Source organism: Phyllobates terribilis, unplaced genomic scaffold (assembly GCF_046119375.1).
Source record: "Phyllobates terribilis strain yellow unplaced genomic scaffold, ASM4611937v1 Scaffold_2__4_contigs__length_985480577, whole genome shotgun sequence".
In the NCBI taxonomy this organism is placed as follows: domain Eukaryota; kingdom Metazoa; phylum Chordata; class Amphibia; order Anura; family Dendrobatidae; genus Phyllobates; species Phyllobates terribilis.
Window position 1 is genome coordinate 932299069 of NW_027362762.1, and position 23365 is coordinate 932322433.

The window sequence follows — 23365 nt, forward strand, 5'->3', positions numbered from 1 at the left end:
AGGAGGCCAATGACGATAAGGGAATAAAACATAACATATGTAGCAAAGACAGTAATTAGCTATAAGTTCAAGAATTGAAAAATACCCATATTGTCAGATCAAAGCAGTAACATTGTAAGGTTTCCATTACCTTGAGTCATGCTGGTCAGGTCTGGGGCAGCGTGGAGTAAGATGCTGGGGGTGTGTGGCAGCCTTGACGCGCGTTTCGCCCGGAAGTGGCTTCGTCAGGAGGCGTGGCTGTCATACGGAAGGGGGACACCTTATGTACGCAATTGTGGCAATCAGAATCCTTCGCGTGGTAAAGCTCCGCCCCCGGCGATGACGCGGGCACAACACGCAGCACGCAACCAGGAATGGGGTGTGGTATCCCCTCCGTCGCCGCGGCAACGCGCCCCACCCACGACACCGTCGGAGCGGAGGCACACACGCGAAGGAGCAGGTGATGCTGGAGTGCGTGAAGTGTCAGAGAACAAATGTGGATAGGCTGGAAGCTATAGAGAGCACAGCACAATGCAAACACACGGAATGGCCACTTCACTGTGTTGCAGAGTGCTGTGCTCTTATCAGCAGGGGATATGATGTCAGAACACTATGAATGAAAGACTGAATATGCTCTTCACTCTTCCTTAGGGGAACAGATGATCCTATATAAAATAGGTCCCCCATATACAGATGGATATAAAAATTATTTGTCCATCAGGAGGTAAACGAGAGTCTACAGACTGTTATTCATATTCAAAATGTCATTCATAAAAAACGGGTAACATTTATTAGGCTGCTGTTTCAATCAAATCAGTGTTTTATCAGCAGGAGATTATCACTACAGGACTAGGTGCCTCGTGCCTCCTGGACCAACCACGCCCCCAACACTGACTGGCTGCTTTCTGCCAATATACAATGTAAACAGAAAGCAGCCTATCAGTGGTGTGGGCGGAGTTATACAGGGGTCAGCATTCAGAGCTCTGCTAGACCTGTGATTCTATCAGATCTGCTGCATCCTGTAATCTAAGTGATACATCACTGGAATCGGGGTCTCTGTCCCTACATCAGGCTGCTGTCAGATTACATAGCACAAACCAGCTGACAGATTGCATTTAAAGGCTTCTTTTTTAAATTGTTTTTTTCCTGTCTTGGTTTTTCTAAAGCTCAAAGACTCTCCATTTGTTTTGTTTTTTTGTTTTTTTTTTTATTTTTATTAAGCATGCTTTATTTATTCATTTTTTCCTTTTTTGAATAAAATGTTTAAAAGTCGCACGTTTGTCTTCCACTGCATAAAATAAAGGCAGATAGGTTTTTTTGCTCCACTAATTGTACAGGAGTACCAATTTACAGATATTTTGCAATATTTCGAACAGTTTCAAATGATAAAGTAGCCGAAAAACCTCTGGATAATGAAAACTGCAAATAATTGTTGAAGTTGAGCAAACTTCAAAAAAGTTGAAAATACCAGCACATAAATGGTACAAGAGCTCTAATAACTCTAATAAAAATGCTAAAACCCAAACTTTTACTGCATAAAAATAAAAAAAGGCTTAAAAGGAATGGTGAATTGGGGGCAGAGAGTAGAGTCTAACGGCTTCGTACACATTAAAGTTGGCCGAACCAGCGGGATCAGGAGCGGGGAGTCTCCTGAGTCTACCCCTTCAGATAATATCTGTGAGAGAAGGAACCTTCCTTCAGCACAGGGGTCTTAAAAAGGACCTGTCAAAAGTGGTCAGTTTTTGGTCTTATTTTTTTCCTGCTACTTCCCTGAATAATACATTTTTTTATTTTTTTTTTAAATCCGCCATACGGTTCCATAGATATGGGCCTTTTTATTCAGGTCTAATTTTCAAGGTGGGCGGAGCTCACCGAACACTCTAAAGACACGCCCCTGAGGACCCTGTGAGCCACACCCCCTAGGTTCCTGTGAGCCACGCCCCCTAGGTAAACATAAAAATTAGCACCAAATCTAAAGGCCCATATCTCTGAAACCGTATGGCGGATTTCTAAAAAATAAAAAACAGTATACTCGGGAGCAACAGGAATTAAGTAAGGGGCAAAAAAAATGGTTACTGATCATCTGGTGACAGGTTATTCTTTAACTTTGAACTAAAAATTAGACAGAATCTGCCTAATTGCTTTGCTCCTAGCGGGGAGATACAGCCGTGAGGTCAGTCTGATATATAGAGGGGAGAAGGAGAAACTCTGTACACAAAGGGTTAAAGTAGTTTCACAAAGACTATAGTAAATGTGGCCTTTTAGTGACTGATGTTCTGCCCTATTCTCATTTCCTCTATTTTCGGCTTCTTCCCAATTCTGTTACTTTGTTTCTGTATTTGTATTATTATTTTTTTTATGTTTTTAAGAATTTTTAGTATGTCGATAGGATATAAAAGACAGATATAGCGCACTTTTCAAAGTTTTTCTCGGCCACCTCTTTTCAGCCACCCCTTCATTCCTGTGTGCGTGTGCCGGGGCACTAATATCAGACATTTATGGGTTATCATATTCATATTACCTGAATGTCCCAGACAACCCCTTTAACATAGAATTTTTGCCTCCATTGAAAAGCATTGTATTAAAGGGGTTGTCTGCATAGGGGGGGAGAGATAGGAAAGTATCTCGCTTTCTACTTGGCATGTCCAGTGCATTAAACAGTCAGAGCTAAAACTTCAGTGGGGGTCCAGAAGAGGGGGCTTGCGGTCACAACGTTGGACCAGATCTAAGCTTCTGTGGACGACCCCCATTGAATTATTTGGTATCTATCGTTTTGATGTCAGCGCTGCATGCGCCGTACTGTCCTTGCCCCATGTGGCGGAACACTTACACTTAGGAACAATAACAAAAAAAATTTCAAAAATTGTGTCATTAACTCCTTAAGAACGCAGACAATTTCAATTTTTCCTTTTTCTTTGTTTCCAACAGTCATAACATTTTTATTTTTGCCTCTTGGCAGCCTTATGAGGTTTGTTTTAGGTTGTTTTTTTTTTTGTGGGACGTGCTGTATTTTTCTTTTTGTAACCATATAATAAACTAAAACAAAAACGTGATTAAAAAAAAAAGTTCCAAGTGCGACAAAGTGATGAAGAATAAATAAAATTCCACCATTGTTTTTTGGGTTACAGGTTAATACCAAACTTGTATAGTATTTTGTTTTATAGTGGTCTCTCCATATGTATGTATGATCCGGCTGCTGAGACCTTTATTGACCATGTGACTGGCGGTCTTACAGTCCCTTTTGTGAATGGAGCTGTAGTGAGCATGTGCGACCATCCCGGTACAGTGGTGGTCGCACATGCTCAGTGCTGCTCTACTCACACAAGGGACTTTGGGCAAGGAAGGGGATCGTTTTCAGAAATTTAAAGAAACTTCCCCAATAAAGGGTAAAGCTGGAGACCTGATTTATAGTGGATCTTGGTGTTGAACCACATGAGGACTTGTGAGGTGAAGCCGGCGGCTCGGTGTTGTTACATCACATGAGATGTAATTTATGTTGTGTATTTTATTAGTGATTTTATTTCCTCTTTTGCAGATTTCAGAACTTGGTCGGGAAAAGGATGTGGCTGGGCGTGTAGCCTGCACCTGGTAGGATGGGGCTTCGAGCTCTTCTGCTAATATGCTGCGGCGTAGTACGAGGTGAGAACCGAACCACACAGAAAGTGACTTGTAAAGAAAACCTGTCTGCTTTAGTAAATCTGCCTTGAAAGAGAATTTTGGGGCATATTTTCTTAAAATCCTGCGTTGTTCTTCTGCTATTCCTCCTGGAATTGACATTGACAACTGGGCGGTACTGTCATCACCATTGTCAACAGGGAGCGACACTCTGCTGAAACTCTGATCAAGAACGCTGGTGAAATTAAGTCCGTTTTTCTTGTATGTCTGAAAAACTGATGTCTGAATAAGTCCTTACTCACCCTCCTCGGCTCCACCGCTGCTATTGGTGTTCGTCACATTGTAGTGATTGTACTCACTCAGGTGCGATGAGAGGGAAAAAGGAGGCATGTTCCTTTAAATGTCCATAGCGGTTTATTAGCTTCATAAACCATCAAAAGAAAAATGCAAACAAACAGCCTTTAGTGCAGGAAAAAGCAAAAGGAAGACAGTCCTGTTAGCAAAGTCTCTGGTAAACCGGACCGGTGGTCACACAGGCTGTTAAGCATCCAGTACACAGCTCAGTCTGGAGACAACAGGAATTGGAAGTTTCGCCCCCAGCAGTTCGCCCCCGGGTACATGTCTCCCCTGCACATTTGGCCCCCAGGATGTTTTGCCCCCTCACATTTCACCCCCATTTCGCCCCCGGATGTTTCGCCACCAGCAGTTTTCCCTTGGATGTTTGTACCCTGTTTTGCCCCCAGAATTTTGTGTTTGGATGTTTCGCCAGTTTGTCTTTGTGGTTCATAAATTCCCGTCCGTCATCAATCCACATGTCACCAAAGTACTGTACCGAGTGCTGCACTTTTGTGACATGTTAAATCAACTGTTTCCATCTATAAACCTCACAACTGATTGCATTTTAGTGTCAGAGCATTTTGCCCGCAATTTTAACAAGACATTTTCCAAAACGTTTCTAAAACGCTTTTGTGTTAGAAAAACATAACAAGAAACAAATAAACGGATTAAAAAAATGTAGTGTGAATGAGGCCTGATTTATGTGGGGAATGTAAACCACTCCAAAATCTAAACATTTTGTGAACTTTTACCTGACCCAGCACTGATCTGCTTTTTTGCAAGTTTTGTTGCAGATGTAACAATTTGCATGTCAGGTGTCCTGCAAGTTGCATTAGGCTATGTGCCCACGATGCGTTTTTCAAGCGTTTACGCTGCGGAATTTCCGCAGCGTAAACGCTTGGTAAATCTTCCCCCCCATGGTCTCCAATGCAATTCCGCACTTTCAATGCCCATGCTGCAGATTTTTCCGCAGCATTTATGCTGCGCTCAAAAATCCGCAGCATGTCCATTAATTTTGCGGAAGCGCTGTGTTTTCGCCGCCATTGACTTGCATTAGAATGCGCCAATTCCGCAAGACTGCATCTGTACTTGCGTAATTGGCACGTTCTAATGTGCGGATGGTACCCGGGTGTGGAGGAGAGGAGATTCTCCTCCAGACCCGGGTACCATTAAAAGATGTTAAAAAAAGAATAAAATCAAAAATAAAGATTATATTCACCTTCCGACGACCCCCAGACTCCTTCTCTTCGCTTGCCGATAGATCGCGCAGCACTGAAGGACCTGCACTGACGTCACAGTCATGTGACGGCAGGTCTTTCAGTAAAGCGTACTGCGATCTGACGGCAGCCAGCACAGGAGCGCAGCAATACAGCAGGGGCCATCGGAAGGTAAGTATTGGTTTATTTTTTTATTTTTAACCACTCTCTCGGGTCACACTATATAAATCCATGCCGGTTGCATTGATTTATATAGTGTGACTAAGTTGTCACAAGCACTTTCCAAGTGATGCTAAAATCGCTTGGAAAGCGCTTGTCAACCCGCATGCAGAAATGCAAGTGAAGAACGCTTCACATCCGCATGTCCCTGGCAGGAAAAACGCATGTACAATCCGCATGTACAATCCGCATGTACAATCCGCATATACAATCCGCATGCGTTTTTTTCTGCCAGGGAGATGCAGAAACGCTCAGGAAAAAATCCTGAGCATTTCTGCATCGTGGGCACATAGCCTTAGACTAGCTTTTATTCCATCTTTACATCAGAATATAGCAGTGTCTAAAATCTCTACAAAGAGAGAGGTGTATGAGCACAAAAAAATCAGTCAACTTTCATAGCAATTCACTGTCTACAAGTATGAATTCAGTTCTATCCAAACGTGGGAAGAAGAAGTTGGTCTACGAGAACGTGCGGGGCCGAATCTTCCTGGGGGAGAAATAATAGGGGTGAAATGATAGGGGCGAGATGTGCGGTGGCGAAATGTACCTGGGGGCAAATTGCTGGGGGCGAAACTTCCTATAACCGCAGTAAGAGGACTAATTGGTGCACCTGGGAGCCGGGTTACAGGTAGTTTAGAGAGAATAGCGGGTCCAGCAACCCACATACCTCGCCCCTGGGTGTGGCTAACAGCCTATATAATGGAGGCTGTTGTTTGGCACATGGTCTGTGTTTGGAGGGAAGAGGCTTCCTATGTGTTGTCTCCGGTTATAGGAAGTTTCGCCCCCTGCTCCATTATATAGGCTGTTAACCACACCCAGAGGTGAGGTATGTGGGTTTCTGGACTTGCCCATCTCTCTAAACTACCCTTAACCCGGATCCCAGGTGCACCAATTAGTCCTCTTAGTGCATGCGTTCACTAGAGAAAATACAGCGGGTTACATCACAGAGACCAGCCATCTGTGTGATACATACCTCCCATCAACTACGCGACCATTAGCCACTCACAGCTCAGACGTCCTATGGATAGCAGGGGCGTGTCAGGCTGTCAGTTCTGTGAGTGACAGCTCATCCACCCTATGGATAGCAGGGGTGTGTCAGGCTGTCAGTGCTGTGAGTGACAGCTCAGCCGTCCTATGGATAGCAGGGGCATGTCAGGTTGTCAGTGCTGTGAGTGACAGCTTAGCCACCCTATGGATAGCAGGGGCATGTCAGGCTGTCAGTGCTGTGAGTGACAACTCAGCCGTCCTATGGATAGCCGGGGCGTGTCAGGCTGTCAATGCTGTGAGTGACAGTTCAGCCGCCCTATGGATAGCAGGGGCGTGTCAGGGTGTCAGTGCTGTGAGTGACAGCTCAGCCGCTGTATGGATAGCAGGAGAGTATCAGGCTGTCAGTACTGTGAGTGACAGCTCAGCCGCCCTATGGATAGCAGGGGCGTGTCAGGCTGTCAGTGCTGTGAGTGACAGCTCAGCCATCCTATGGATAGCAGGAGCATGTCAGGCTGTTGGTGGTATGTTTCCTCCAGGTGTTTTCCTTTCCAGATAATTGCCAGGCTATTTAACTGGCTGGCAATGTCAGGTCATTGCCAATGTAGTTTTAGCTGGTGTGCTTACTCTGTGCTCTGTATTTTGATATTCTGATCTTTGTTGCCGGATCTTGGATTTTCTTTTTGACTACCCGTTTGTATAACCTCTTCTGCCTTTGACATATTTTGACCTTACTTACCAGACTCGGATTTTACCCCTGACTATCCGTTTGTCGTATCCCTCTGTCTGTGACCTACCTTCCTGGTCTTTGACTTTGGACCTCTCGACCTCTGAAGTCCGTGAGTGGTGACTACCGTCACACGGAACACCCCTTTAATTTGCAGTTCTATTAAAGCCTGGCCTGAAACAGTTTGTCATAAATCTCAGTGAATACTGCATTGGAGGTCAAAAAATAAAAGCTATTTAATCCTAGTATACGAGTTGGTGCAAGGCAGTGACGTCACATCCTCCGAGACATCAAGTCACAAGACCAGGACAACCCAAATTAGCTCTGCAGGGTCCTACAGGGCGGTGGGGACCGACACTGCTGCAGATGGAGTGCAGGTCCTGTCTGTGCGGGGGAAAAAGTCAGCGCTCCGTTCCCCTTTTTATTTCAAATGTAAATCCACACTTCCCCTATGACATCTTCTTTTTTTTTTTTTCGTAGTCTTAAATTGTCATAAAACGATCTGATGATTTAAAGAAAGAATTTGGGAAAATATTTATAAATATTGTCATCAAATCCATCATTTTATGAGGCCATGAAAATTGCATCACATTTATAAAATATGCGGCATCTGGAATAAGACATTTGGTTAGCGTTCTCCTCATTCTCCCATCTCATGGCCGGAGTAAAGCAATCACTATTTTGTTTTTCAGACTTCTTGCTTAAGCTCTTTTTCCAGATATTTTCAGAACTGCCGAGAATCTAAAAAGTGTCCGCAAAACATAAAAATAATAATAATTCTAAATAAAAGGTAATTTAGTGCCCACCATTGCTCCACTTTTGTGCAACTTGTCCCTTAAACAAACTGTATCACTTATCCACAGTATAGATGATAAGTATGTAATCAATAGGGTCCGACTGCTGAAACCCCCCACTGATTCCAACAATGGGGGGCCCACAGTCCTACCTGTTAAAGGAGCGATCGTGAGCACTTGTGATCAGCACTCCTACAATAGACCGTGAAGGGGCAGCGGCCGCACATGCTCCAAACTGCTGCATTCACAGGGGGCTCAAGGACCCCGGTTCACGTATCAATGATTCCCAATAATTGTACATATATTATTTATTTTGTAATAGGTGATAAATCATATAGATACACATTAAATTCTGGTTTCTCCTTCAGTCCTGTTGCCCCCTCCCAGTGTATAATATCATGTCCCGATGCCCCCAACATATAACATCCAGCCCCTCACCCCCAGTGTATAACATCCGGCCCCTCACCCCCCCAGTGTATAACATCCGGCCCCTCACCCCCCCGGTGTATAACATCCGACCCCTCACCCCCAGTGTATAACATCCAGCCCCTCACCCCCAGTGTATAACCTCCGGCCCCTCACCCCCGGTGTATAACATTCGGCCCCTTGGTATGTAACATCCGGCCCCTCACCCCCAGTGTATAACATCCGGCCCCCTCGCCCCAAGTGTATAACATATGGCCCCCTCGCCCATGGTGTATAAATGGCCCCTCGCCTTCAGTGTATAACATCCAGACCCTCACCCCCAGTGTATAACCTCCGGCCCCTCACCCCCGGTGTATAACATTCGGCCCCTTGGTATGTAACATCCGGCCCCTCACCCCCAGTGTATAACATCCGGCCCCCTCGCCCCAAGTGTATAACATATGGCCCCCTCGCCCATAGTGTATAACATCCAGACCCTCACCCCCAGTGTATAACATCCGGCCCCTCACTCCTGGTGTATAACATTCGGCCCCTTGGTATGTAACATCCGGCCCCTCACCCTCATTGAATAACATCTGGTCCCCTCGCCCCCAGTGTATAACATATGGCCCTTGCCCCAAGTATATAACATATGGCCCCCTCGCCCATGGTGTATAAATGGCCCCTCGCCTCCAGTGTATAACATCCGGCCCCTCGCCCTGGTTTATGACATCTTCCGCCATTACCTGTGAGTGATATTATTGAGAAGTGGAAGGAACCTCAGCCACGAAGTGGAGACCCCGTAATGTTACAGAGCGGGGGGCCGAGTGCTGAAGAACAGGGGGCAGAAAAGTTACCATCATTCTGCTGACTCCATAACTGCAGACTCCAGGCCTCCTCTGGTATTAACATCAGCACAAACACTGCGCCCCCGCCGGGAGTTTCATGGCCGAGCAGCTGCATGCAGCCGTACATCACCAAGCACAATGCCGAGTGTCGGATGGAGTGGTGTAAAGCCGCCACCACTGGACTCTGGAGGAGACGTGTTCTGTGCAGTGACCGATCACACTTCTCTATTTGGCGTCTGGTGGAGGAGTCTGGAGTGTATTCTGCTGTCTAAACAAATTATGCAATGTGAATTTTGGTTTACATCTTTGGGCACAAACCCTGAGGGCATGTATTTCCTGTCATTTTTTATCTGTTCTACTACGTGGCACATTTTGCAGCTGACTTGTTATACATTTATCCTAAAATCAGCATATTAATATCACATCATGATATAGCAGGAAATGAGCCGGGAAAGTGGATTTATTTGTTTTCTAAATTCTTATGAAGGAAGGGAGGGGAGATGTACAAGGAAATAAAACAACAATGAAGAATTATGTTGCTGCATTAACCCCTTCCCGTCCTATAAGATAACTCCGATCCCAGCAGTTAACGACTTGAGTTCTCCAATCGGCTTTGATCAAAGCATTGTACAAGGGAGACGGTCTCCTTGTAGAGTTGATGCCAGCATGGAGACTTTTTGAGACCTCCTAAAGCTCCCCAGGGTTGTATCTTGTTAAATGCCTATGAATGCAATATTTTGTTGTATGTCCTAATAGACTAGGCATATTTTTGTGCACTCGCTATACCGAAATATGCGGCGTTATTTTTAATGGGGAAAAAAAAATTGTAAAAGGTTTTAGTGTAGCAAAATAAAAGAAAATTCAATGCCGCACATTTTTTTAACTGAATCTGCAATTTCATAAAATAACCCCCTCCACCACCATACATGTGGTATCCCTAGATTATAAGGAAATACTGAGGACAATTAATATATTAGATCCTCAACGAATGCGGATAAAAAAATACCTGCATTTTGCTTTTTTAGCTGCTCTCGTAGCTTTTGGACAGCTCAGACCCCTGGTGCCCCCTGACCTCAGTGGGAAGATTTGAAAGTTCCTCCTAAAATTTCACACCAGTCTTGCCACACACCACCGAGAATGTAAACTTCCCCTTTAATGCATCCTCAAAAACATCTTACGAAACATTCACCTACATTTTTTTCTTGACCTCAAAAATCTCCTTTACCCTCCATGTTGCAATTTTGTAGCAGCTCGTAATAATGCAAATTGTCTGCTTCTTATACATAGGGGATTTTCTTGGGCTCCAAATTGTCAAAATTTGCAGAATACTTATTTCTTGACTTTTCTCCGCCACTTAATGCTGCTATTGTTTTTTTTTTTTTTTTTATGTCTGTGCTGACATGAAGTCCAAAGTGCCAATACAGCAGTAACGCCAGCGACTGGCGTCAGCAATTGCGTGTCCATGCGTGAGGGAACAACTGGCCGAATGGGGACCATATGGTGAAAGTATTTGGTAATTGAGTAGGTGTACAAGGCTTGGCTCTTTCCCACTGTCGCACAGAAAATGGATGGAGTGGTGGCGTGCATGTGCAGCCATTGCCCCATCTTTATTTTTAATTATGGTTTTTCAAGTTTTATAAAGACAAACAATAAAAACTTTGGCCATAGTATTATCCTCTGGAGATTTACCCTTCATTGCATTGAAGCCAAACCCAAAACCCCAATGGGATAAATTGTCCAATTGCAATTAAACTAAATCTCTAGTAACAAAAACTTATCTCTAAATCCTCTTTTTCTAGAAACCCTCCTCTTAATATTCAGTAACATAATATTATCCTCTGGAGATCTACCCTTCACCTTCATCATATTGAAACCAAATGCCAAAGCCCCAATAGGATAAATTGTCCATTATGTAAAGCCCAATCGCAATAAAACTAAATCTCTAGTGACAAAAACTATTCATCTATCTACTCTTGTCCAGAATGTTTCTAGATTTGGGCAGGACCACATCTTATAAATGAGTGTAGCTGGACCCGTTTTTTTTATCTCGGACAACAGTCGTCAGATCTCCTGCCAATGCTCTTCCTCGATGGGCCCAATTTCCCACTCCCATTTCACTCTGCTACATAGAGGGAATTTCTCCAGATACAAATCTAGGCAATTGTTCACACAGCGCAAGGATGATCTCAATATAATTTATGCTGTCAAATGCCTCGGCGGTATCTAACGAGCATCTTAACCTTATCTCCAGAATTATCCGCCGCAATCGTAAGTTAACGTATATTTATTGCTGTAGATCTACCCGGCATAAATCCAGATACATTAATGAATAATGGATGAGACACCTTTAGAGACTCCCTTTAGTGAGAATTTTGATACCTGCAGAAAGCAACGAAATAGGAAAATCTACAGTTTTCGTTCCCATTCATTAGAATGGGTGAAAAACGTTGAAGGAGTTGACATGTTACGAATTTAGAAAAACACCCAGGAGCTTAAAAAGATGCAAGGGAAAAAAAAAAGATTTTCGAAATCTCATTCACTTTGCTGGAGCTGTGAAATGCAGCGTTTATGCCACAGAAAAAAAAACGCAGCAAAAAAAAAAAAAAAAGACGCCACGCATGAATATACCCCTAGGACCAGTGCACACGTCGCAGATTTGTAACATTTTTGTTGTTTTTTTTTTTTTTCTGCACAGATATGTCACAAAGTGAATGAGATTTTTGAAGTCTCACACACACGTTACTTCTTTGTGATTGGCAGATTTAAAGGGGTATTCCCATTTCCAAGATCCTATCCCAATATGTACTAGGTAGAATAACAATATTAGCAAATCCCTCCAGTTAGAAATGTATTATAGTCCTTCTGATTAGCTATGTTGCTTACCCCATGTGCAGGGCATTGCAGTAGCTAAGGAATGGTCGTAACCATGGATACCTCCAATGCCCTGCACATGGGGTAAGCGATATAAATTATCAGGAGAGCTATACTAGATTTCTAATTGGAGATATTTGCTAATATTATTGTTATTACACCTCTTAAATATAGGGATAGAATCTTGGAGATGGGAATACCCCTTTAAATCTGCAGCAAAAATTAGTACAAAAATTCAGCAAAAACACACCTGTTTTACATCAAGAGATGCAGAAACGGTGCAAAAATTTCCGCACCAAATACTTAACATGTGCACATACCCTTATAATGAAATTATTTATAATTTATAACAAACAAAAAGCAGTAAATGACCATAATCGTGAACTGAAGGAGCTCAAAGAATCAAGACCTATATTTAATAAAATCAGAGAATGGTCCTAGAGCTCTCGAGGCAAATAATCTATGGAAACAACTGGCCGACTCACATGTTCACTTCCCAGGATGAGATCAATACAGGAAATCGTATAATAGGTACGTGAGGGACGGGAGAATTGCCCAGTTTTCGGATGTCTTAGGTCAAACTGTCATAACTCATTTAATAAATCACCAAATCTAGATATTGGGCTAATTTCCTTATCGTGGTGACAACGAAGCTGGTCCCAATAGGGATGTATGACATTGTTAAAATCTCGTTCGCGTTCTGATTGGCATTACACGGGATTTGTTAACAAATGTTATAATCTCTCTCAACACTATTTTACTATAAGGGGTACAGTCTCGGACTGGCCACCCGGAGAACAGGAAAATCCTCCGGTAGGCTGCCCCTTTGAAGATCTACCATCATAATCTATCGCAGAGGACAAACGCTCAAAAGGAATCGCTCTGTTAAAGTACGAGAAAGTAGAGTGAAATTGGTGTCTAATCCAGAGTCGATTTAATAGGGACAGTTTTGTTTTTTATCAAAGTGGGTCTCCTGGAGACAAGGAGGAGGTGTTGCATTGTATGTTAGAAAAGCGTATATCTGCACAGACATTGAAGCTTCAGAGACTGGGAGTTCTGTGGAAACTGTTTGGGTAAGAATACAAGGAGAGAACAACGGAAAGGACACCATTGTAGGCATTTACTACAGGCCACCTGGGCAATCTGAAGATATGGATGAACTCTTTATGTATCAAATGACCAAGTTCTCCAAAAAATACGACGTAGTGGTCATGGGAGATTTCAACTATCCAGACATTTGTTGGGAATCTCTCTCAAGTAAAACTAACAGGTCAAGCAAATTCTTATCCTCTCTTGCTGACAACTTTATCTTCCAAAAGGTAGGGGAGAAAACAAGGGGATCTGCTACTTTGGATCTAATCCTTATAAACAGGGAGGAAATGGTTGAGGAGGTAAAGGTGGCTGGGACCCTAGGAGGCAGCGATCATGCTATTATAGAATTTTGGATAACTAGAGGAGGAAGACATGTGAAGACTCAAACTTCAAGGTTAGATTTTAGAAAGGCAGATTTTAAGAGACTAGGAGGGATCCAATGGCTGGATGTCCTTAAGGACAAAAATGTCCAGGAAGGATGGGAAATTTTTAAAAATGAGATTCTCAAAGCACAATCGTTAACAATCCCGAAAAGTAGGAAGAATGGGAAGCATTTAAGGAAACCAGGATGGATGAACACAGAACTTAAACACATGCTAAAAAGAAAGAAAGAAATGTTTATTAAATGGAAAGAGGGAGGCATATCTAAAGAAGATTATAATGCAGTCTGCAGATCCTGCAGGGCACGTATCAGGTTAGCTAAAGCTGACAATGAATTAAGGCTTGCAAGAGATGTCAAAAGCAATAAAAAAGGATTTTGGGGGTATGTCAAAAGTAAAAGAAAAGTCAAAGATGCTATAGGATTTTTACAGGATGAAAATGGAGAAATGGTAAGAGAGGATGTTGAGAAGGCCGAACTTTTTAATTCCTATTTTGCATCTGCTTTCTCTCAGAAAGAAAATGTAACATCAACTGATCTTCACTGTCCTTTTAAAGGAATAGAGGAATCCAAGTTATCTGTAAACAGAAAGATTGTGAGGGAATATTTAGCTAGCATAAATGAGTTCAAGTCTCCAGGTCCAGATGAATTACACCCCAGAGTACTGAAGGAGATCGTAGAAGAAATTTTAGAACCACTCTCCATAATCTTTGAAAATTCTTGGAGAACAGGAGAAGTCCCAGAAGACTGGAGAAGAGCAAATGTTGTTGCTATCTTCAAAAAGGGGAAGAAGGTGGACCCAGGGAACTATAGGCCGGTGAGTCTGACTTCTATACCAGGAAAGATCTTTGAACAAATTATTAAACAACATGTATGTAAGTACATGGATAAGAATGAAGTGATTAACCAGAGTCAGCATGGGTTTGTAACTAACAAGTCATGTCAGACTAACTTAATTTCCTTCTATGACAGAATCACTGACTGGGTGGATCAGGGAAATGCTGTAGATATAGTATATCTTGACTTCAGCAAAGCATTTGACAAAGTATCTCACACCATTCTTATTGAAAAAATGACCAAGTATGCAATGGACCAGGCAACTGTTAGGTGGATTCATAACTGGCTTAGTGATCGGACTCAAAGGGTGGTTGTAAATGGCTTCACATCCAGCTGGATGAATGTCTCAAGTGGGGTACCACAGGGCTCCGTCCTGGGACCTGTATTGTTCAACATCTTTATCAATGATTTAGATGAAGGAATTGAGGGTAAACTGATTAAATTTGCTGATGACACAAAGCTAGGAGGGATAGCTAATACTAGAGAAGAGAGAGAGAGGATTCAAAAAGACCTAAATAAACTGGAGCAGTGGGCAGCAACCAACAGAATGGTTTTTAACAGGGAAAAATGCAAAGTACTACATCTGGGCAATAAAAATGAAAAAAGCATATACAGAATGGGAGGAATAGAGCTAAGCAACAGTACATGTGAAAAAGACTTAGGTATACTAATAGATCATAGACTGAACATGAGTCAACAGTGTGATGCAGCAGCAAAAAAGGCAAATACAATTCTGGGATGTATTAACAGAAGCATACAGTCTAGATCACGTGAAGTCATTATCGGTCTTTACTCCTCTTTGGTCAGACCTCATCTGGAATACTGTGTACAGTTTTGGGCACCACATTTTAAAAAAGACATAGACAAACTGGAGCAAGTTCAGAGAAGAGCGACCAGAATGGTGACTGGTCTGCAAACCATGTCCTATGAGGAACGGTTGCAGGATTTGGGAATGTTTAGCTTGCAAAAAAGAAGACTGAGAGGAGACTTAATAGCTGTCTACAAATATGTCAAGGGCTGTCACATTGTAGAAGGATCATCTTTATTCTCATTTGCACAAGGAAAGACTAGACGCAATGGGATGAAACTAAATGGGAGGAGACACAGATTAGATATTAGAAAAAACTTTTTGACAGTTAGGGTGATTAATGAGTGGAACAGGCGGCCACGAGAGGTGGTGAGTTCCCCTTCAATGGACGTCTTCAAACAGAGGCTGGACAGACATCTGTCTGAGATGATCTAGTGAATCCTGCTTTGAGCAGGGGGTTGGACCAGATGACCCAGGAGGTCCCCTCCAACTCTACCATTCTATGATTCTAAGTCACCGCAGGTACAAGCTGATTAACAAATTCCATTACTGCATACCTTTTATCAGCGCCCCCCTCACACTGCAGCTTGGTATTTGGAGTGTGTTAATCATTTTCGGGAATGACCTCGCCATCATAACTGACCTATAGAAAGTTATCCTGACACCCATCCGAACCTCAATGTCATGTATATTACTAAACGTACCAGAAAGAACATTTGACAGTGCGATGCGTAAGTCAACATCGTTACGTTCTACTCCCAAAACTGTTAAACTCCCCCCAAAAAAAAACAAAAACACACCACCTATATAATATAAACCCTTGCAGGTGAAGGCACTAGTTGTCTGTACTCCTGGTGTAATATCAGACAGATAGTGAGTTCCACCGATGAATTCTCAAAATGGTCATAAGATAGGGAAGAAAGAATCGGAACAGTCTCTCAAATGTCTTCTCTTCAACACTTAAAAGGGGTATTCCCATCTCCAAGATCCTATCCCAATATGTAGTAGGTGTAATAATAATAATATTAGCAAATACCTCCAATTAGAAATGTAGTATAGTTCTTCTGATTCACCATGTCGCTTACCCCATGGGCAGGGCATTGCAGTAGCTTAAGTATCCATGATTACGACCGCTCATATATTGACAGTTAGCTAGTTACTTAGTTATTAGCAGTCGTAACCATGGATAACTAAGCTACTGCAATGCCCTGCACACGGGGTAAGCGACATGGCGAATCAAAAGAACTATACTACATTTCTAATTGGAGGTATTTGGTAATATTATTATAATTAGACTTACTACATATTGTAATAAGATCTTTGAGATGGGAATATCCCTTTAATGAACAAGGCATGTTAGCGTTAACGCTCCTCCCCAGTCCTCTCTTTGTATCCAATCCATGGAGCATCCAAAAAATGTGTGCTTCCCAATGCTGCCATTCCCAATCTCGCCAGGCATAGCTAGTCTTCTCAGTAATAGCCCCTCCCTTACTATTGATTGACAGCTTTCTACTTACGCTGTGCATAGGCAAAAAGCAGCCAATCATTAATCGACGGGGATAGCCAGAGCTCATGAATATTGAGGACTACATAGCAGATCCACATCATTGAGAAGACTAGCAGAGCGGCAGCAGATAAAACAGCATTTTAGCAAAACTACAGCAAGCAGCCCAGTAAGTGATATATCACTGGAATCAAGGTCTCAACCCCAATTTTATTCTGCTTATAAAAACCTGGTATAGCCTAAGAGTGGTCTTGCCCATTATGGCAGCGCATCGTCTGTAAGCTTGTGGATTATACAAAAATGTCCACTTATTAATAAACCTGGTAAGGAAAGAAGAACTAAAATGGTCTCCTACTGTCGTGGTCAGATGGACAGTACAGATAATATATGGCAGAGCCAAAGATATGTTCCGGATAAGTAATAGACTTCCTCAAAGGGATGGTTATTTTTTACACCGCGTGCAAAATTATTAGGCAAATGCGTATTTTGATCACTTTGATACTTTTTATACATGTTGTCCTACTCCAAGCTGCATAGGCTTGAGAGCCAACTACCAATTAAGTAAATCTGGTGATGTGCATCTCTGTAATGAGGAGGGGTGTTGTCTAATGACATCAACACCCTATATAAGGTGTGCTTAATTATTAGTCAACTTCCTTTCCTTTGGCAAAATGGGTCAGAAGAGAGATTTGACGAGCTCTGAAAATTCCAAAATTGTGAGATGTCTTGCTGAGGGAGGCAGCAGTCTTGAAATTTCCAAACTTTTGAAGCGTGATCACCGAACAATCAAGCGTTTCATGGCAAATAGCCAACAGGGTCGCAAGAAGCGTGTTGGCCAAAAAAGGCACAAAATAACTGCCCATGAATTGAGGAAGATCAAGCGTGAAGCTGCCAAGATGCCATTCGCCACCAGTTTTTCCATATTTCAGAGCTGCAACGTTACTGGAGTATCAAAAAGCACAAGGTGTGCGATACTCAGGGACATGGCCAAGGTAAGGAAGGCTGAAAAACCACCACCTATGAACAAGAAACATAAGATAAAACGTCAAGAATGGGCCAAGAATTATCTTAAGACTGATTTTTCAAAGGTTTTATGGACTGATGAAATGAGAGTGACTCTTGATGGGCCAGATGGATGGGCCAGAGGCTGGATCAGTAAAGGGCCGAGAGCCCCACTCCGACTCAGACGCCAGCAAGCTGGAGGTGGGGTACTGGTATGGGCTGGTATCATCAAAGATGAACTTGTGGGACCTTTTCGGGTTGAGGATGGAGTGAAGCTCAACTCCCAGACCTACTGCCAGTTTCTGGAAGACAACTTCTTCAAGCAGTGGTACAGGAAGAAGTCGGTATCGTTCAAGAAAAACATGATTTTCATGCTGGACAATGCTCCATCACATGCATCCAACTACTCCACAGCGTGGCTGGCCAGTAAAGGTCTAAAAGAAGAAAAAATAATGACATGGCCCCCTTGATCACCTGATCTGAACCCCATAGAGAACCTGTGGTCCAGCATAAAATGTGAGATCTACAGGGAGGGAAAACAGTACACCTCTGGGAACAGTGTCTGGGAGGCTGTGGTGGCTGCTGCACGCAATGTTGATCGAAAACAGATCAAGCAACTGACAGAATCTATGGATGGAAGGCAGCTTAGTGTCATCATAAAGAAAGGTGGCTATACTGATCACTAATTTTTTTGGTTTTTGTTTTTGCATGTCAGAAATTTATTTCTAAATTTTGTGCACTGATATTGGTTTACCTGGTGAAAATAAACAAGTGAGATGGGATTATAATTGTTTTTTATTAAGTTGCCTAATAATTCTACACAGTAATAGTTACCTGCACAAACAGATATCCTCCTAAGATAGCCAAATCTAAAAAAACACCACTCTAACTTCCAAAAATATTAAGCTTGGATATTTATGAGTCTTTTGGGTTGATTGAGAACATAGTTACATAGTTAGTAAGCCGAATAAAGACTTGCGTCCATCAAGTTCGACCTGTTAGTTCTGTAATTGCTAAAGTTGATCCACAGGAGGGCAAAAACCCCAAATGATTTAGCCAATCTTCACCTGAGGAAAAATTCCCTCCCGACTCTGAAACCAGCAGTCAGAATAAATCCCTGTATCAACCTACTATTTTATTCTATTTTTAAGTATATGCAGAAATCTGCCTGGTATCTAGAAATGCATCCAGTCCCCGCTTGAACTGGTTTAGTGAATCCGACATTACCGTCTCCTCACTCAGTGAATTCCATATTCTCACTGCTCTTACCGTAAAGAACCCCTTCCTATGCTGGTGCTGAAACCTTTTCTCTTCCAGTCTTAGTGAGTGCCCTCTTGTTACCGTAATATCCCTCCTTTTGAACAAATCCCGGGCAAGGTCTCTATACTGTCCCCTAACATATTTGTACACATTTATTATGTCCCCCCTCAACCTTCTCTTTTCCAGGCTGAATAGTCCTAGTTTTGCCAACCTCTCCGGGTATTGCAGTCCCTCCATTCCCTTTATTAATTTTGTTGCCCTCCTTTGTACCTTTTCAAGCTCATTTATATCCTTTCTATATATTGGGGCCCATAACTGAGCACAGTATTCCAAGTGTGGTCTGACCAGTGCTTTGTACAGTGGAAGAACAATGTTCTCCTCCTTTGCAGCTATACCTCTTCTGATACATCCCATTACCCTGTTTGCCCTTACAGCAGCGGCCTGACTTTGGGCACTCCAATTTAGTTTGCTATCAATCAAGATGCCCAAGTCCTTCTCCATCTCTGAATTCCCCAATGATTTCCCATTCAGTGAGTACTGGTGACTTCCATTCTTCCTTCCCATATGTATGACCTTACATTTCTCCTCATTAAACCTCATTTGCCATTTAATGCTCCACCTACCCAGCTTATCCAAATCCCTCTGTAGGTCTTCACTATCCTCTTTTGTATTAATTGTTTTACATAACTTTGTGTCATCTGCAAATATTAATATTTTACTATTTATCTCGTTGACTATGTCGTTAATAAAGATATTAAATAACATTGGGCCTAGTACAGACCCCTGTGGTACCCCACTAGTGACGCTTACCCAATCTGAGTATATTCCATTTATAACCACCCTCTGCCTTCTATCCTTTAGCCAGTTAGCTACCCACTTGCAGACATTTTCCCCCAGCCCCATCATTCTCATTTTGTATACCAACCTATTATGTGGCACGCTATCGAACGCTTTTGAGAAGTCGAGATACACGACATCCACTGGTTCCCCCTGATCTACTCGAGAGCTAACCTCCTCGTAGAAGTCAATCAGGTTTGTTTGGCAGGAACGATTCCTCATGAATCCATGTTGGTTCGGGGTTAATAGATTATTAGCATCAAGATGCTCCATGATTGCCTCATTAATAAAGCCTTCAAAAATTTTGCCCACAACGGACGTCAGACTCACCGGCCGATAGTTTCCGGCGTCACTTTTCGCTCCCTTTTTGAATACTGGCACTACATTCGCCTGTCGCCAATCAAGTGGTAGAGACCCAGTCTCAACAGAGTCCTTAAATATAAGATATAACGGTCTGTCTATCACATGACTTAGTTCCCTTAGTACCCGTGGGTGTATGCCATCAGGTCCTGGTGATTTGTTTATTTTAATGTTACTGAGGCGTTTCTGTACCCCAGCTTGGGTTAGATTTGTCATACTTAGTGGTGGATTAAGTTTGTCACTTCTCATTTCTCCTGTTAGTTCTTTTTCCTTTGTGAAAGTTGACGAAAAAAATTTATTTAATAGATTAGCTTTATCCTCATCTTTCTCTATGATTTTGCCTTCATCACTTTTTATCGGTCCAATATTATTCGATTTAATCCTTTTACTATTTATATACGTAAAGAACAGTTTGGGATTTGATCTACTTTCCCTAGCAATACGTCTCTCTGTTTCCTCTCTTGCTAATTTTATTTGTTTTTTGCAGGTTCTCGTTTTTTCCTTGTAACACATTAGTGCCTCCTTGCTGTTTTCCTGTTTTAATCTCTTGAATGCCTCTTTTTTGCTATTTAACGCCCCTTTTACGTTCTTATTCAACCATATTGGTTTCCTCTTATTTCGGGCCCTTTTATTCCCATACGGTATATATCTCTCGCACTGAGTATTCAGAATTCTTTTGAAGGTTTCCCATTTACTATTCGTATTTCCTTGATTAAGAACTTTGTCCCAGTCTATAAGTTGAAGGTTTTCTTTCAGCTGATCAAACTTCGCCCTCCTAAAGTTTAATGTTTTAGTTGTTCCCTTATTGATAACCCTACTGAAGGGCATTTTTAAATTGATAATATTATGATCGCTATTACCTAGGTGCCCCCTTATCTGTACCTCAGTTATTCTATCAGGCCTATTAGTCAATATTAAGTCCAACACGGCCTTCCCTCTCGTTGGTTCCTGCACTAGTTGGGAGAGATAATTATCCTTGATATTTGTCAAGAACCTTTTTCCTTTCTGCGATCTACAGGTTTCTGTTTCCCAGTCAATATCCGGGTAGTTGAAGTCCCCCATTACAATCACCTCATTATGTTTTGCTACTTGGTCTATTTGTCCTAATAGCAGATTCTCATTCTCCTCTGTTATATTTGGTGGCTTATAGCAGACCCCCAGTAATATTTTATTATTATTTTTTGCCCCCTCTATCTCTACCCACATGGACTCGACCCCCTCTTCTCCCTCTCCTATATCTTCCCTTAGTCTGGGTTTTAGACATGACTTTACATATAAGCAGACTCCTCCGCCCTTCCCCTGTTTCCGGTCCCTTCTAAATAAACTATAATCTGTTAAATTTACCGCCCAGTCGTAGCTATCGTCTAGCCAAGTCTCTGTTATACCTACGATGTCATACCTCTCCTCCGATATAAGCACCCGAAGCTCATCCGCCTTATTGGTCAGGCTTCTTGCGTTGGTCAGCATGCAAGATAAAACTTTGGGGTTATTTAGCATCCTATTCTTCTCTAACGATCTAACTGTGCTATCCCCACCCCCCTCTCCACCCTCATTATATTCACTTCTCCCCTTCCCCCTTGCTTGCCTCACATCCCACCTATTTCCTTGGTTTCCCCCCCCCCCCCGTCTCTAGTTTAAAAACTCCTCCAACCTATTAGCCATCTTCTTCCCCAGCACCGCTGCACCCTCCCCATTGAGGTGCAGCCCGTCCCTACGGTAGAGCCTGTAGCCGACAGCGAAGTCGGCCCAGTTCTCCATGAACCCAAACCCTTCTGCCTTGCACCAACTCTTTAGCCACTTATTCACCTCCCTAACCTCCCGTTGGCGCTCCTGTGTGGCTCGCGGGATTGGTAGTATTTCTGAGAAAACTACCTTGGAGGTCCTTGCCCTAAGCTTCCTACCTAGATCCCTGAAATCATTTTTAAGGACCCTCCATCTACCACTCACTTTGTCATTGGTGCCAATGTGGACCATGACCGCTGGGTCTTCGCCAGCCCCACCCAGTAACCTGTCAACCCGATCCGCGATGTGCCGGACTCGAGCGCCAGGGAGGCAGCACACCGTTCGGCGATCCCGGTCTTTGTGACAGATTGCCCTGTCTGTCCCCCTAATAATAGAGTCACCCACTACCAGGACCTGTCTAGCCTGCCCTACACTTCCCCCCTCCCCCTCATTACTGGAGCATACACTCCCCCGGCGGTCAGAGGATCTGTTGTGCTCCAATAATGCCGGTTCTGAACCAGCCTTCCTATACTTCTTCCCTCTATCCCTTCTAACTGTTACCCAGCTCCCTGCCTGTTCAGCCTGCGCTTCCCCACTAAGCTCCACCCCCAGTGTTGACCCATTGAGTGTCTGCTCGGTGAGCAGCAAACTCCGTTCCATGTTGTCGATGCTCCTCAGTACCGCTATCTGAGCACTTAGATCCAGGATTTGGGCTTCCAAGTGCACGATATGCTCACATCTCTCGCAGCAGTATGGATCCCTGAGCGGTAGCTCAGGGAATGCATACATTGCGCAAGATGTACACTGCACGGCTCCGGCCAACATGGACGTCATTCTAAATATGGGGATACAGTCAGTATATATGTACAAGTATAGTTATATATATAGTTGTTGATCAATAATAAAAAATAATCCTCTAAAATACAACTTGCCTAATAATTCTGCACACAGTGTAGAGGTCTCTGTATAAATGATATTGTGGTTTATATTTTTTTTTGTTCTACCATTCTTACAGTTTCTGCTCATCTTCTGCCTCCGAGAGACCTTACTATCTCCTCACAAAACTTCAAGCACATCCTGACCTGGAAGGATCCCAACAATTTGACCTCCATCTTCTACCGCGTGATGTATTCCTCAATGTAGTAAGTTCATGAAGTCTCCATACAATAAGACGGTACATGTGATGACCAGGGCTGTGAAGTCAGTCAGTGATCATTTTGGTGGAGTCGGAAGTCAGGGAAATTGAGGAGTCGGAGTCAGTGGTTTGTCTTACCGACTCCACAGCCCTGGTGATGGCCGTTGGTGGAAAAACTTGTAATTTTCGGGGCGTCCCTCTTCCCTTTCCCATGATTGCTAAATTTATTTTTAAAAAAAGGGCTCGGACTGGTATAAAAAATGGTATTCTCATATCCAAGATCCTATCTCAATATGTAGTAGGTGTAATAATAATAATATTAGCAAATACCTCCAATTAGAAATGTAGTATAGTTTTTCTGATTCGCTATGCCACTTGCCCCATGTGCAGGGCATTGCAGGACCTTAGGTATCCATGGTTACGATCACTTGCAA

The 23365-nt window shown here is 42.9% G+C and overlaps 1 protein-coding gene across 3 annotated transcripts in view; it reads left to right on the forward strand.

The window, feature by feature from the left end:
- Nucleotides 1–23365, forward strand: part of LOC141237401 (uncharacterized) — a 59293-nt gene that overhangs the window by 12608 nt on the left and 23320 nt on the right. For 2 of the 3 annotated variants that reach the window (XM_073668337.1, XM_073668338.1), the window contains exons 2-3: nucleotides 3515–3618; nucleotides 22812–22938. In XM_073668337.1, the coding sequence (XP_073524438.1) occupies nucleotides 3573–3618; nucleotides 22812–22938 (173 nt within the window). In that variant the 5' untranslated portion in view covers nucleotides 3515–3572. Of the gene's footprint in view, nucleotides 1–3514; nucleotides 3619–13980; nucleotides 14284–22811; nucleotides 22939–23365 lie in introns of those variants that run through there. The other variant, XM_073668339.1, reaches the window with a different exon arrangement.